General features: G+C 48.1%; 2 protein-coding genes across 2 annotated transcripts; one reads left to right on the forward strand and one right to left on the reverse strand.

Annotated features, from left to right (window-relative positions):
* Positions 1 to 16: 16 nt before the first annotated feature.
* Positions 17 to 10,335, forward strand: dennd6b (DENN domain containing 6B). Its single transcript, XM_088988572.1, is given in 20 exon segments — positions 17 to 463; positions 730 to 768; positions 842 to 884; positions 2,462 to 2,571; positions 2,653 to 2,733; positions 4,039 to 4,155; positions 4,157 to 4,294; positions 4,367 to 4,426; positions 6,642 to 6,736; positions 6,809 to 6,931; positions 6,999 to 7,094; positions 7,168 to 7,265; positions 7,352 to 7,417; positions 7,488 to 7,552; positions 7,616 to 7,705; positions 8,116 to 8,169; positions 8,238 to 8,347; positions 8,421 to 8,523; positions 8,598 to 8,672; positions 8,788 to 10,335. Coding segments are annotated over 20 exon segments (1,803 nt in total). The 5' UTR covers positions 17 to 346; the 3' UTR covers positions 8,911 to 10,335.
* Positions 10,336 to 10,435: 100 nt separating this feature from the next.
* On the reverse strand, positions 10,436 to 14,028 carry gcc1 (GRIP and coiled-coil domain containing 1). The gene is given in 4 exon segments (XM_088988553.1): positions 10,436 to 11,699; positions 11,702 to 12,065; positions 12,152 to 12,538; positions 12,624 to 14,028. Coding segments are annotated over 4 exon segments (2,100 nt in total). The 5' UTR covers positions 13,536 to 14,028; the 3' UTR covers positions 10,436 to 11,262.
* Positions 14,029 to 14,125: the final 97 nt, after the last annotated feature.

Raw genomic sequence — 14,125 nt, forward strand, 5'->3', positions numbered from 1 at the left:
TTCTGTTCAAACGACTACACGGCCCAGCCGAAATTAACACCAAAAACCGCTCAAAATGGTTTACAGGGCCCCCGTTCGGTTAAAATACTGCAGTATATTTCTTGAGACGTCGAGGGAATTTCACATGGTCAATGTTAACCGTGATAAAGTAACGAATCCTATTTTAATGGACGCTTTTCTTTGCAGGTTCGCCTCTAAAACGTTCAAGTTGAACGTTTCGCTGTTGGAGTTGCGTATCATCTCCAGCAGGGGACGACAGTCCTTGGAGGACCGTCGGTCTTCGTCCGGGCTTGGAAATTAGGACCGATACGGTTTGGGCTCGCTTGCTCGCCTGGTCGTCTTTGTCATGAACCCGGTGGACGAGGAAGAAGCGGAGCGGCGACGTCCGTGGGCCCGCTTCTCGTCGTGGCTCGAGTGCGTGTGTGTGGTCACCTTTGACCTGGAGCTCGGACAAGCCATCGAGGTCCGGGCAGTTAGCTTCGCATTCTTAGCATAACTCCGATTCGTAATGTGGAGCCGGGGAGAGTTGTGCTTTGGGTCTTTTTTCCCCCAAACATTTCCTGAACCAAGAGGCAACGTTTTACGTTGTGAAAAAGAAGATTCTCGTAGTTTGCTCCCCAAAACACGAGCCCTTTTCAATTGCGACTAACGGGTTAAAGCCCAAATAGCCAATGCAATTATAGGTTTCGCTAGTAAATGTGAAAGAAATGACATTTGTTTTCTTTGCAGATGGTTTACCCTCCGGATGTGAAATTGACCGAGAAGGAGGTGGGTCAACGGCTACCCTCGTGTGCTGGAAGGAAGCCAATCGAATAATTGATTTGTTTTTTTTCGCCATCAGAAAAGCAGCCTGTGCTATCTTTCCTTTCCGGACTCGTACTCAGGTAAACGTAAGGCCTTCTCGTTTTAACAGACTTGGTGCTAAACGTGGCTTTGGCATTGTCATTTCTAGGCTGAGGCGGGTAAAAATCACTAGTCCGCACAGCGATGTCGTCCTTGGCTCCGTGCTTGTGTGACTTACTTAATCGAGAAACAGCCTATCGATTTATCAACTCGTTAGATGAAGCGGTAGGATACAAGAATGGTTCGTATGTCGTACAGGAGCGGTCCATCGATGAGAAGGTTTCTTCGGCCGTCATCTGTACAAATTTGAAGGTGTCGGACGTTCCGCTTCTTATCAAAGATGCTTCTTCAGCGAACTAAAGTCTTACTGGTAGTATCGGCCCTATATATATATATATACACAGTGAGACCTCAACTTACGAACTTAATTGGTTCCCAGACAGAGTGTGTAAGGCGAAAAGTGTGTATCTAAAAAAAATTACCATAGAAAACCATTAAAATGGGAATAATCCGTTCCCGGGTTTCCATAAAATATACTTTCAACTAAATAAGCCTTAAAACTACACACAACATACCTTATTCTATGTATAATAAATGTGTTATTGTATTGTAATGAAAGAAATACACTGAATTGTATCATAAAGTCACTTTATTTACATTTGTGATGGTCATTGACGGCTTGATAGAATGGCGTTGGAATTCGAAGGTCAAAGGGAATTGCTGTTTGGAAAGAGAGGCGCATTACATGACGACTGTCATTAAAGAAATAAACTGTGCTGTAAAATAAAGTTTTATTGACCTTTTTGATGGTCATTGATAGCTTATGGAAGGAGAGTCACCTTCCACAAGGACTGTTGTGCTGTTCGGTCGTGTACTTCCGCCTGAGATCACTCCGCCAGCCGTGGTGGGTGTGTATTATGAAAATAGTGCTTATTATAAGGTTTAATTTTTATAAATTTGACGTTTGTAAGACAAAAAGTTTGTAAGTTAAGGTGTTTGTAAGTTGAGGTCTCACTGTATATATATCCCTAATGTCCACTTACGGCAGCGCCGGACACAGCTATGATAGGTCCCTACTCTCAGGTGAATTGTATGGATCGTTCATACAATAGCCTGCTTAGGCAACATTAGTAATGCTGATGAGGTGATACCGGAGGGAGTGGGGCAAACAGGCCAGTCCTTCAAAAAAGTACAGATGACGACTGAAGAAACCTTCTCATCGATACAAGAATGGTTGTCGTAATTTTTTTTTTTTTTTTGTGTGATCAGAAAGTCAACTGAGCACCTAAATGCGCGATGATGATGATGATGATGATCAGAATCAGAAAGCCTTTAATAGTCCCACAATGGGAGAATTTGCAGTCCACAGCAGCAATTGAAAGGAGGCGTGGGGTAAAAAGATAAAAAAACACAATGGTGCGAGTACAGTATAAGAATATAAGAAAAGCATATTGATATATGTAACTGTGTTGCGTCAAAGATGGTGATGGAGCTCATGGTTCGATCCCCGGGATGCATCAGTTCAGCTTTAGGGTGATGATGATGATGATGATGATGATGATGATGATGATGATGATGATGATGATGATGATGATGGAGCTCTTGATTTGATCCCCAGGATGTATTGGGGACACTCAGTTCAGCTTTAGGATGCGTCAGTCTGTCGGTCGCAGACATTCCCGAGTGTGCAACGACCGATACAACATGGACGCCCCTCCCGCCCTGCAGGTAACTACCATAACATGAAATGAAAGATGCAGTTATTGTCACTTGCCAAAAAAAAAAAAGGTCCGCTTTGTCTCTCCTTAGAGTGAAATGTCACACTTCTATGGTTACGTTTACTTCCGACAAGTTAAGGACATGTCAGTCAAGCGAGGATACTTCCAGAAGGTGAGGTGGCTGACTATTTATGTGTGAAGGCTGAAATGAAAGTTTGTGGATTCATGAGATTGCGGAAATATCAAATGTGAGGCTAGACATTGGAATAGTTGAGAGTTCTGAAAATCTGTGACGAGTAAAACCTGCTTTTGTCATCTTTTTTATTTATTTGTTTCAAAGGTGACATTCAAAAATTACCCAAAATTGTAACCAATCGACGTTCCAAATGAGACTTGACTTTTTTTTGTGTTGAAGTGCTGTGGAATATTATTTAATCAGCGTACAAAATTACTGTGGAAACAATTTCTTTGTTTAGGAATTTAAAGGACAACCGACATCACTTTTTTTGTTTCCTAACTGACATCAGAAAAACGTTTGATAGCATCTAAAATATCCAAAACACGCAGGATATATTTTTATTCAAATGCAAAACACCAATAAAAATGACTTCAAGTGTCCAAAAACTACTTCAAATTGAACCCGGAAGTGGCCAGTTTCAGAAAGTCCCGCCCCCAGTTCGTGACGTCACTGCAAGATGTCTTGCATAACTGGAGAATCAAAACAATGGCTTCAGATTGGAGAATATGCTTTTTTGTTCCACATCCAGTTATGAATATGATTCAAATAGTTCTGAAGAGGAAAGCATACACATTTGCAATCGATTAAAGAAGTTATTCCCTGTCATTTTGAGGCAACATTGAGGGGAAATGTCTCACCGAAAAAGAGGCACAAAATGGCGACCTCCTGTGGCCACCTCCGTTTCCACAGGCTGATAAATTCCTTATGTGGAGCTTGGACGCCCTCTTCTGGTGGCTTTTGGGTGCAACACAAGGTCCCCAGACCAAACAAGTACACCAAAATGCATTGACGTGATGGAAGGACCGCTACAATGCGTCTTTTTTACTGTAAAGGGCGGTCCTTTAGTGACGTCACGTACGGACTCGTCACCAACTCAAAAACAAGACTTCCTGAATATTCAGCGCGAGTCTTAAAAGGTAAAATATAGCTATATGCGGTGGAATCTTATTAAAATACGCTCAGTAGAAATCATTTGAAGCCATTTTACAAATTATGGACACAACTTGTCCGGAGACGTCGGTTGTCCTTTAATTGTGCGATTTGGGAATTGTTAAAGTATAATAATAATAATCCATTTCATTTATAAGCGCCTTTCAAAACTCTCAAGGACACTTTACAGTCACAGAATATTTTTTTTTTTTCTATGGCCAGAATAAGAAGGCGATGTCACCGCATGATGATGATGATGATGATGATGATGATGATGATGATGATGATGATGATGTGCATTTCTTGCAGTCTTTGGTTTTGCTGTCACGGCTCCCTTTCATTCAGCTCTTCTACTCCGTGCTGCACATCGTTACGGCAGACTTTTTCCATAAGTCACAGCCCTGCCTGGAAACAGGTGATAAGACCCATTCACTCACGGGGCGGTGATCAAGACGTTGATCATATATTTCTTTTCGGGCCTGCAGTATGCAAGCAGATCGACCGGTGGCCTTTCCTGGCTGCTGGATTGACCTTTAACCTCCCGCTCTTAGGTGTGGTATTACAGGTGAGGTCGGCGCATGTGCTTTTATTTTGCTGGTGCTTTCCAGTCCCTCGTTGAATGTATTTTTGTCCTCAGGTCCAAATTCCGTGCCAGAAGGACAACGTGGGAAGTCCTATCTGGGTTTCTCCCAAGGAGGTCAGGGGAAAACCACAAACGCACGCACGCACACCCACGCCTTCTCAAAAACATGCTGTTTGACAGTGCTCTATTGATCCTTGCAAAAGTATTCACCCCCCCCCCCTCCACATTTCAGGCTTCAAACATGAAATGTAACAATTTTTGTCAAGAATCAACAAGTGGGACACAATCGTGAACTGCAACAAAATGTATTGGATCATTTAAACCACAGCTGTCAAAGTCAAGGCCCGCGGGCCAAATCCGGCCCGCCACGTCGTTTTTTTCGGCCCGCGAAAGCAAATCAAACTTGTTAAATTCCATGACGATTGCTAAAATCTGAGCCAAAATTTCATATTTTTGGATGTCAACCACAATAAAAGTCATTATTCTTGACTTCAGATTTGAAAACGAGTTATTCATTAATTTGCTGTGTGCTCTATATGTAATATTTGAAGGGATTTAAACATTCTAATGGCTTCCCCAAATTCAGAACGGCCCTCGAGAGGAAACAATAACTACAATATGGCCCGCGGCAAAAAAATGACTTTGACACCCTTGATTTAAACTTTTTTAAACTGAAAAGTGGGGCGTGCAATATTATTCCACCTTTTGCTCCAATTCCAGCTGCATTTCGCTTGGGGTATGTTTCTATCAGTTTTGCACATGGGGGAACTGACATTCTTGCCCATTCTTCCTTGTTGAAAACAGCTGGAGCTCCGTGAGGTTTGTGAAGAGCAGTCTTCAGATTGTCAATTGGATTCAGGTCTGGACTTTGACGTGGCCATTCTAACACCTGGATACGTTTATTTTTAAACCATTCCGTTGTAGATTTGGCTTTATGTTTTGGAAGATACATCTCCATCCCGGTCTCGGGTCTTGTGCAGATAACAACAGGTTTTCTTCCAGAATGTTCCTATATTTGGCTCCATCCATCCATCTTCCCTGTCCCTGCTGAAGAAAAGCAGGCCCAAACCATGACGCTGCCACCGCCGTCCGTGTTTGACAGTGGGAATGATTTTAACCCATTCACTGCCATTCACCAATTTACATTCGGGAATTGAAAATATGACGTCGAGCGCCATTTCCAATCTATTTGCTATATATTAGCTATCTTGCTGGCTGGCAGGCAATCTATGAGCTATCTGGCTGACTATTAGCTAAGTAGTTATCTAGCCAGCGATTTGGCTGACTATTTGCTGAATAGCTATCTATCTGTCTAGCTAGCCATCTATTAGCTATATAGATATCTAGTGTGCTGGCTGGCTAACTGTTGGCTATCTATTAGCTATCTAGCTAGCTTTCTATCTAATTGAACGTTGGCGCGTGTGGCTGCCGCTGCTCACCCAAAGAAAAACTGATCCTGTGAGTGTAAAGTGACCTTGAGACTTTTGAAAGAAATGAAGTTTATTATTATTATTATTATTATTATTATAATGGTGTGTTCTGGGTAATGAGCTGCGAGCTGCTTTTACGCCAAACCTATCGTTTTGCATTGTGGCCAAAAAGTTCCATTTTGGTTTCATCTGACCAGAGCACCTTCTTCCGCATGTTTGGTGTGTCTTGTGGCAAACTTTAAACAAGACTTTTTAGTGATATCTTTGAGAAATGGCTTTCTTCTTGCCAGTCTTCCATAAAGTCCAGATTTGTGCAGTGTGCGACTGATTGTTGTCCTAATTAAAAACAGATACTTATCTTACAGGCAGTAGCGTAGACAGGATGAACTTAACACAACTAATGATTGTTGTCCTATGGACAGACTGTCCCACCTCAGCTGTAGATCTCCGCAGTTCATTCAGAGTGATTATGGTCCTCTCGGCTGCATCTCTGATCGCTTTTCTGTGGTCTGATGCTCCTTCTATTTCAATACGATGGCTTGCACGGTGCTCGTTGACATGTTTCAAGCTTGGATCCAAATCCGGCTTTAAACTTCTCCATTCTATTTATCGTCATCATCAGTCAGTTCGGACAACATTGGATCATTCAGAGATCCTCACTGAACTTCTGGAGTGAGTTTTGAAAGTAAAGAGGCCGATTTCATATTGCACGCCCCACTTTTCACTTTTTTATTTGTTAAAAAAGTTTAAATTATCCAATGAATCACGATTGTTGTTGATTTGTTGTTGATTTTTGACCCCCCCTCCCAAAAAATGTGGCGAAAGGTTGCCAGATTACTTTTGCAAGGCACTGTATGTTCTTCCGAGCCAGGACACGGCGGCATTGTCTCTCGTTGCAGGGGCCGCCCCCGATTCAGATGTGTGGTGCCCACCCCCACAACGCGGCGCCCAGGCCGACTCTGCTCCCTTCCGTACATGAGTTGGACCTTTTTAGGTGGCTTCACCGTCCCGTTTCTTGTCTTTCGCCGGTGACCTCATCCATCCTCTGACCTTTTGATATCTCCAGCTGTTTCCAGTCAGTCCTGATCCATCTGCAGACGCTGTGGGAACTCACCTTGTTGGGCGAGCCCCTGGTGGTCATGGCGCCGTCTCCGGCCGCCTCCTCGGAAACGGTCTTGGCGCTCGTCAGGTACTCTGCAGGCGAGGTGCGCGATTGCCGTGGTAACCGTCTCACCCGTGCGACCGTGCCACCTCAGCTCCATCGCCCCGTTGAAGTTCTGCTGCGATTTCCGTCCGTACTTCACCATCCACGACAGCGAATTCCGAGAGTACACCACCAGGACGCAGGCGCCGTGAGTACAAGCCCCCCCCCCCGAGCGCCCTCGGCCTCGCCGCGGGTACTTGAGCGTGCGCTATCTCCATGAGGCCCAAAGTGATCCTGGGCGTGACCAACCCGTTCTTCATCAAGACCTTCCGCACCTGGCCTCACGTCGTGCGACTGGGAGAGATCGCAACCGCGTCAGGTGATGGCGCCTCGCTGTCTCACGAGGGCTCCCCTTCCTTCCGTGGCCTCCAACGGGTTCTGAGACCCGCGCTATTCTCTCGTCAGGTGACGTTCCGAAGCAGCTCAAGATCAAGAAGGTGGCCAAACTGGAGACGCTGGACACCAAACCAGGTGTGTGTCCACTGGGCTTTTTGCCCCTTTCCACGCGTGCCTGCTGAATCTCCCTGTGGTGATGGCACAGGCGTATTCACGGCCTACAAAAGCTTCCTGCTCAAAGACACGGTCCTTATAAAGCGACTGCTGAAGGTGAGAGCGAGCAGCGGACTGGCCCCGCAAAATCAAGCTAGCGGCCCCTGTGCCTTTCGGCAGGGCATTCAGAGGCGGCGGCCTTCCGAGGTGCAGAGCGCCATCTTGAGGAGACACTTCTCAGAACTGACTCAGAGCTTCATCAAGCCGCTGGTAAGACCAACGCCGCCGTTAGCCGCCGATAGCCCCGATGCCAAAATCCAGTGTTTGAAATAACGTCTGCCCGGATGCCCAGGGCGTGCAACTTTTTACATCGGGCGTACAACTTACAAAACATCGCCGCCCGGGTGGCCGACAACTTTTTCAAGAAAAGTTGTCGGCCGACGCTCTATTTTTGGCCTCAAACGTTGAATCGTACGAACCTTTCCAATTGTCGGCTGTTTTGGACTTGACGAATCCGCAATGAACTCGCCTCAGACCAAGATATGATCTTCCGATTGAGTCCGCCGTCAGTCGTTTGACCTCCTTGGTTAGGAAAAGCGAAAAAAAAAATGGTGACAAAAAGAGCACATCCACGGACACGGTGCCCGGCCTTATACTGTGCCACCTCTACCTTTGCTCAGGAGCGCTACATGGCCAGCCTGATGCCGCCAAGGAGGTCCGTGACCCCCTGGAAGGTAAGTGACGCCGAGCGCGACGCTGCCACCCGGTGGTGGGAGATGCGCTCATGTGGGATTTTGTGCAGACACCCCCACAAATTCGCCCATTCAGTCAGGAAGAATTCATGTCTGCGCTGGAGCGCGGCGACCCTCTGCTGACCTTGGCACCGCGAGGCGATTGGACGGGGCTGTACAGGTATGAGTGTTGCGGGGCGGTGCCGCTGCTCCCCCCCATCTCCTAAGTTGACTTTTGGTCACTCCGTTGGCAGAAAGTTCTTCAAGTCCCCCAATTTCGACGGGTGGTACCGCCAGCGTCTCCGAGAGATGACTCGCAAACTAGAGAGTCTGCACCTGGAAGTCATCTGCGAGGCCGTGAGCGATCGCTGTCAAAACAAGACCTTGCAATCCCCGCCGCCGGGCCGACAACCGTGTGACATATCTCGCAGGACCTGCTGGCGTGGACTCGCGACAAGTCTGAAGTGGAGATTGTCGACTTGGTTGTGAAGCTGCGAGGGAAATTGGTGAGCCCCGCGGGACCATCAAAAAAAGGATTTAAAACCTTGTCGCAAAAAAAGATCTGGCGCGGGAACAAAGCACCACTTTCGAGTCAAAACCTAACCTTTGCCTGCTTTTCAGATGAGAGCTGGAGGGCAGCAGCTGCAACTGACAACTGACCATGTCCAGAGGTTGGAATCGTTGATCGTGTCCATCGTGAGTTTACTACCCAAAGACCTTCAAGCGGTGCTCGACACACAATGACACACAATTTGCTCGCTCGCTCGCTCAGGTCAGTGAACGTTAACATGTTTTTTTTTTTTTTTTATGAGCTGGTGGATGCAACTTACTCAAATACCCAAAACACGCAGGGTGCTATTTTTAGTCAAATGACCAATAAAAATGCCCAAAACTGCCACTAATGAGCTCGAAACTAGAGAGATTCAGAAAATCCCGCCCCCTTGTTCGTTGCGTCACGTTAGGATTGGCCCACCCACAAACTGACTTGCTCCAGAATCAAAACAATGGCTACAGAGATGCTTTCTTGTTACTCATCCAGTTATGAATATGATTCACATAGTTCTGAAGAGGAAAGCATACAGAGATGCTTTCTTGTTACTCATCCAGTTATGAATATGATTCACATAGTTCTGAAGAGGAAAGCATACAGAGATGCTTTCTTGTTACTCATCCAGTTATGAATATGATTCACATAGTTCTGAAGAGGAAAGCATACATGTTTGCGATCGATTAAAAAAGTCCTTCCCTTATCCATTCGAGCCGTCTGCAAGCGATGAAACCGGTGACGGAGATCTGGACTCCGATGTAGCAACCCAGAAAATGCACCAGATGGCGCACAAGCGGCGTTTCGTCCACTATATGGAGCCGCTTATAAGAGCCGACCTTCAGTTAAATCCGCCCGTGATTGGTTAAAATCCGTAGTAGAAGACAGAGGGGTGGGTTTTACGCACACACACCGGCACAATTTGAGCAGCACACGAACATCAGAGACGAGAGAGAGCTCGACAGCGCGACAGAGTAAAAAACGTCACAGTGGAAAGTAGATGTTTGTTCGATCGTTTTGCTCCACTAAGATGGCGATTGCTCTCTTTCACCAGGCGAGCTCACAGTTAGCGTGCAGTGTGTTTAAATGAGTAAACATGTATCAAACTTCCGCTATCCAAGCGCCGAATGGCTAACTCTGGTTAGCTTCCTCATTCGTTTTGGCTGTTGCTCTACTTCTCTGATCCGTTGGAAATGGCTGCTTTGTCCGCTGGGAATTTGTGTCAATTTACACTTCTTTATGCGTGTTACCGCAATTGGCTGCCACACAACGATTCACCCTCACGTTATTTATGTTGTTTTCCTTCTAATTTCGCAATCAACACGGTGTTTGCAGATGAAAAAAAAGTACCCAAAATGCACTGTGTGTCGCTTTCTTGATCCGGGGGCGTTCCCTCAGCGACGTCATTGTCATCAACTCGAAAACAAGACTTGATGAATATTCGGCGTGACTTTTAAAGAGTAAAATATCGCTATATGCGGTGGAATCTTTGTCAAATGCGCTCAGTAGAAGTCATTTGAAGTGATTTTACAAATTATAAATGCAACTTCCTTCCTTTCATGACTTTGCTGCTGTGAAATGTACATTTCTTCACTGCGAGACTAATAAAGGCAAATCCAATCCAACTTGTCAGGCGGTGTCGGTTGTCCTTTAGAGGACAACCGACGTCACTTTTTTGTTTTTTAACTGACACCAGAAAAACGTTTGATAGCATCTAAAATACCCAAAACAGGCAGTATGATATTTTTATTCAAATGCAAAACACCAAGAAAAATGACTTAAAGTGTCCCAAATTCTGCAAAAAATTGAGCTGCCAATTGGGCATTTTCAGAAAGTCCCGCCCCCAGTTTGTGATGTCACACCAAGACGTCTTGCATTGCTTGTGAATCAAAACAATGGCTTCAGATTCGGAGAATATGCTTTCTTGTTACACATCCAGTTATGAATATGATTCAAATAGTTCTGAAGAGCAAAGCATACATGTTTGCAATCGATTAAATAATTTATTCCGTGTTATTTTGAGGCAACATTGGGGGACAATCTCTCACAAAAAAAGAGGCACAAAATGGCGACATCCTGTGGCCACCTCCGTTTCCACAGGCTGATAAATTCTTAAATGGCGCTTGGACGCCCTCTTCTGGCGGCTTTTGGGTGCAACACGAGGTCCCCAGACCAAACAACTACAGCAAAATACATTGACGTGATGGAAGGACAATGCGTCCTTTTCACGGTCAGTGGGCGGTCCTTTCGTGACGTCACGTACGGACTCGTCACCAACTCAAAAACAAGACTTCCTGAATGTTCAGCGTGAGTCTTAAAAGGTAAAATATAGCTATATGTGGTGGAATCTTATTAAAATACGCTCAGTAGAAGTCATTTGAAGCCATTTTACAAATTATGGATGGACACAACTTGTCCGGGGACGTCGGTTGTCCTTTCAAGGAAACGTTTGGCAACCTTGTAGCAGAACAAGTAAAAACTGGCTTCCTTTATCAAAGCGATTCTCCATATCAGATGGCATTAGCATCAATAGCAAGTTTGGCGCAGCCTGCTCATCTTTTGCGGCCGCTCCACCACGGCGCCCCCTGCAGCCTGAGGACAGACTGTTTCTCCTGCGGACTGAAGTGAAGGATGCTGAGGATGGCGTTGAGCGTCTGCTGCCTGCCGCTGGCATCGGGCAGCGTCAGGAACTTGAAGATGACGTTCTTCAGGTACTCGACGTTGGAGCCCTCGCGCTTTTGCTCGCGGGTCAACATGTCCAGCCGAACCCGGAGCCTGCCGGTTTCGTCGTCGTGGCGTTGGGCGCCGGCCGCCACTTTGCAGTGCAGCCGGTGGACGTCTTCCTCCAGCTGACGCTTTTGCCGCCTCAGGCAGGCCGTCTCCACTTCCTTTCTGGCTAGCTGCTCGGCGTACAGGAGCAGCGCCGGCTCGCCGGGCGCGGCCTGCCTCAGGGCTCGCCCGACGGTGTCCTCCTGGTGCTCTTCCTCCTCTTCTCCTCCTCCTCCGTGGCACCCAGGGAGTTGGGGGCGTTAGCTCGCAGGAGCTCGAGCTCCCGGTCCTTTTCATCCAAGAGCACCGCGGTCCTCTCCCGTTGTTTGCGCAGCTCGGCTTCCAGCCGCATCAGCTGGTCGCGGTGCGCCGCCTGGCTGCGCTCGGCGTCCTGTCGCTGGGCGCGTAGCAACTCTGCGACGCGCTGCTGCTGTCGTCGCAGCTGCTCGCGCTGAGAGGCCGCCGCCGTGTCGCTCTCCAGACGCAAGCCGATGTACTTGTCCCGGAGGTCGGCCAACTGCTCGCGGGCCTCCTCGAGCTGGCGGGACGCCTGGCCGTCGTCGCCGTGGCTTTTCTTGGACGCCGCCTACGCAGAAAGACGTGGGAATCCGTTAGCCTGCCCGCCGACTCACTCGCGGGCGTTAGCGTGCTGCTACAGGACTTTACGCATACCTTAGCCCGTAGCTTGTAGCGCTCCAACTCATCCTTGAGCTTCTGCAGCTCCTCGCGACGTGCGGCATCTGGGATGGGTTCCAGCTCAGTCTGAGTCCCAGCGGGCGGCGGCAACAACCTCTTCACCTTCTCCAACTCGTCCTTCAGCGCCGTCACGTCCAGCTGGGCGTCGTCGGGGCCAAGATCTAACGCCGACCTGCTCGAGGTCAGCGTTTGATTCTCTGCGTCCAACTGCGCCGTCCGTTCTCGAAGTCTCTGAGCCACCCGCTGCTCTCGCTGCCTCGCCTTCTCACAAGAACCCAGAAGGTCTGAGAGCTCGGAGACCCGCTGCTCCAGAGCGCCCACCCGGAGCTCGGCGGCGTGGGCGCGCGCCTGCTCCTGACCCAACTGCGTGTACGCGCACATAGACCCGAAGTTATTCCGCTTCCACGCTTAAGAGGACCTATATCTACCGCAGCGATCTGAATCCTACCTTGCGGTTGTGGTCGCAGATCTGGTCCTGGAGGCTCTTCTGGAGCTGACCTAGCTCCTGCCGCAGCAGCTCCAGCCCGGGATCTGCTTCCTCTCGTTCCGCCTCAGCCGCACGCAGTTTGTGTTGCAGCTCATCGCGCTCTTCGCCGGCCTGCCTCAGGAGCACCTCCAACTCCGAGTGGCGGTCCGCGGCACGCGATGCCGAAAGGTAGCTGGCGTTGGCCTCGTGGAGGCGGAGCTCCGTGTCCTGTCGCAGGTCTCGTTCCCGCTGCAGGATCTTCTGCAGCTCTTGCAGCTGCTGCAGCCCGTCGCTTTGTTCCCGTTCGCGCTCGTGCTGCTGCGTGATGACCCGAGCGCGGCTCTCTGCCAGCTGCATCTGGAGGCCATTGACCTCGGCTTCTTGCTGCGCACTCGTTGCGATCAGGCGCTCCTCTAGGTGCTCCACTTCCTGCTTGAGATGGCGCTTATCGGCCTGGAAGCTGGCCTCCATGCGCGACTTCTCTTGCGTCACAGTGGCCAAGGCGCTGGTGAGCGTGTCCACTTGGTTCTTCAACTGAGCCTCCCTGCGTTCCGCTTTCCCGTCGGCTTCCGACCCACGAGTACTCGCCCCCTCTACCGCATCTTCCTCTGCCACGTCCTCGCCTGCTTGGGCCACGTTCGCGCCATCTCCACCATCCTGAAGGACGGTGGCTTGCTCGCAGAGTTGCTGGTTCACTTCAGCAAACTGAAACGTGGTCAAGACTTTCAGACTGGCCTCCAAGGCCTCTTTTTCCTTCAACAAACTCTTGTACGCTTGGACCACATCCTTGAAGCGGCTCTGGTACTGGGCGAGCTGCTTCTTCTGTGACTCGACCGTTTCCAATAGTTCCTTCCTGCTTGGGCCTCCCCCGAAACTCATTCCAAATTTGTCCATGACTTGACTGAACTCCAGGTGATCACACCAGATTTGTCTCAGCTACCCTGAAGCCACCGCGGCACTATAAAGGCAACGTGTGACGAGTAAAAGAAGGAGGGTTGTAACTTTCCAAAGATGTGGTCGAGAGACACGCACGCGGCCCGTGCGGTTTCCCCTTTGTATTTACTTTTTCGCTTCCTGCAACAGCGACGACCCACAGGTAGAACCTTTTCAATATTTGCCGGTCAATTGATACTTCAATTATTGGAATCGTCTCAAAAGAATCTGTATTGTAATTCTGATAAAATTATTCATTTCGTGCGAAATGAATAATTGTTTGAATTCGTGTATTTAAAATCTGAAACACGAACGCTGTTTACAAGTCAACTTACGGCCGCCATGTTGTCTTGAGTCGGAAGTGAGGTCGATACAACGCGAATTTCACATTAAGCTTACCTTAAATTTGTTTGTTTTCTTATTGTTCGTTTGGTTTATAACAAGTAATGACTCCAAAATTGATATGGCGTTTGGGTCATTTGTGATGACTGGGCGAGGTTGTTTATAATCACGTTTGGAAGGATCCGAAGTGAGTAACATGCACGTTGAAA

Source organism: Hippocampus bargibanti, linkage group LG22 (genome assembly GCF_051943395.1).
Source record: "Hippocampus bargibanti isolate YZ-2025 linkage group LG22, ASM5194339v1, whole genome shotgun sequence".
Classification (NCBI taxonomy): Eukaryota; Metazoa; Chordata; class Actinopteri; order Syngnathiformes; family Syngnathidae; genus Hippocampus; species Hippocampus bargibanti.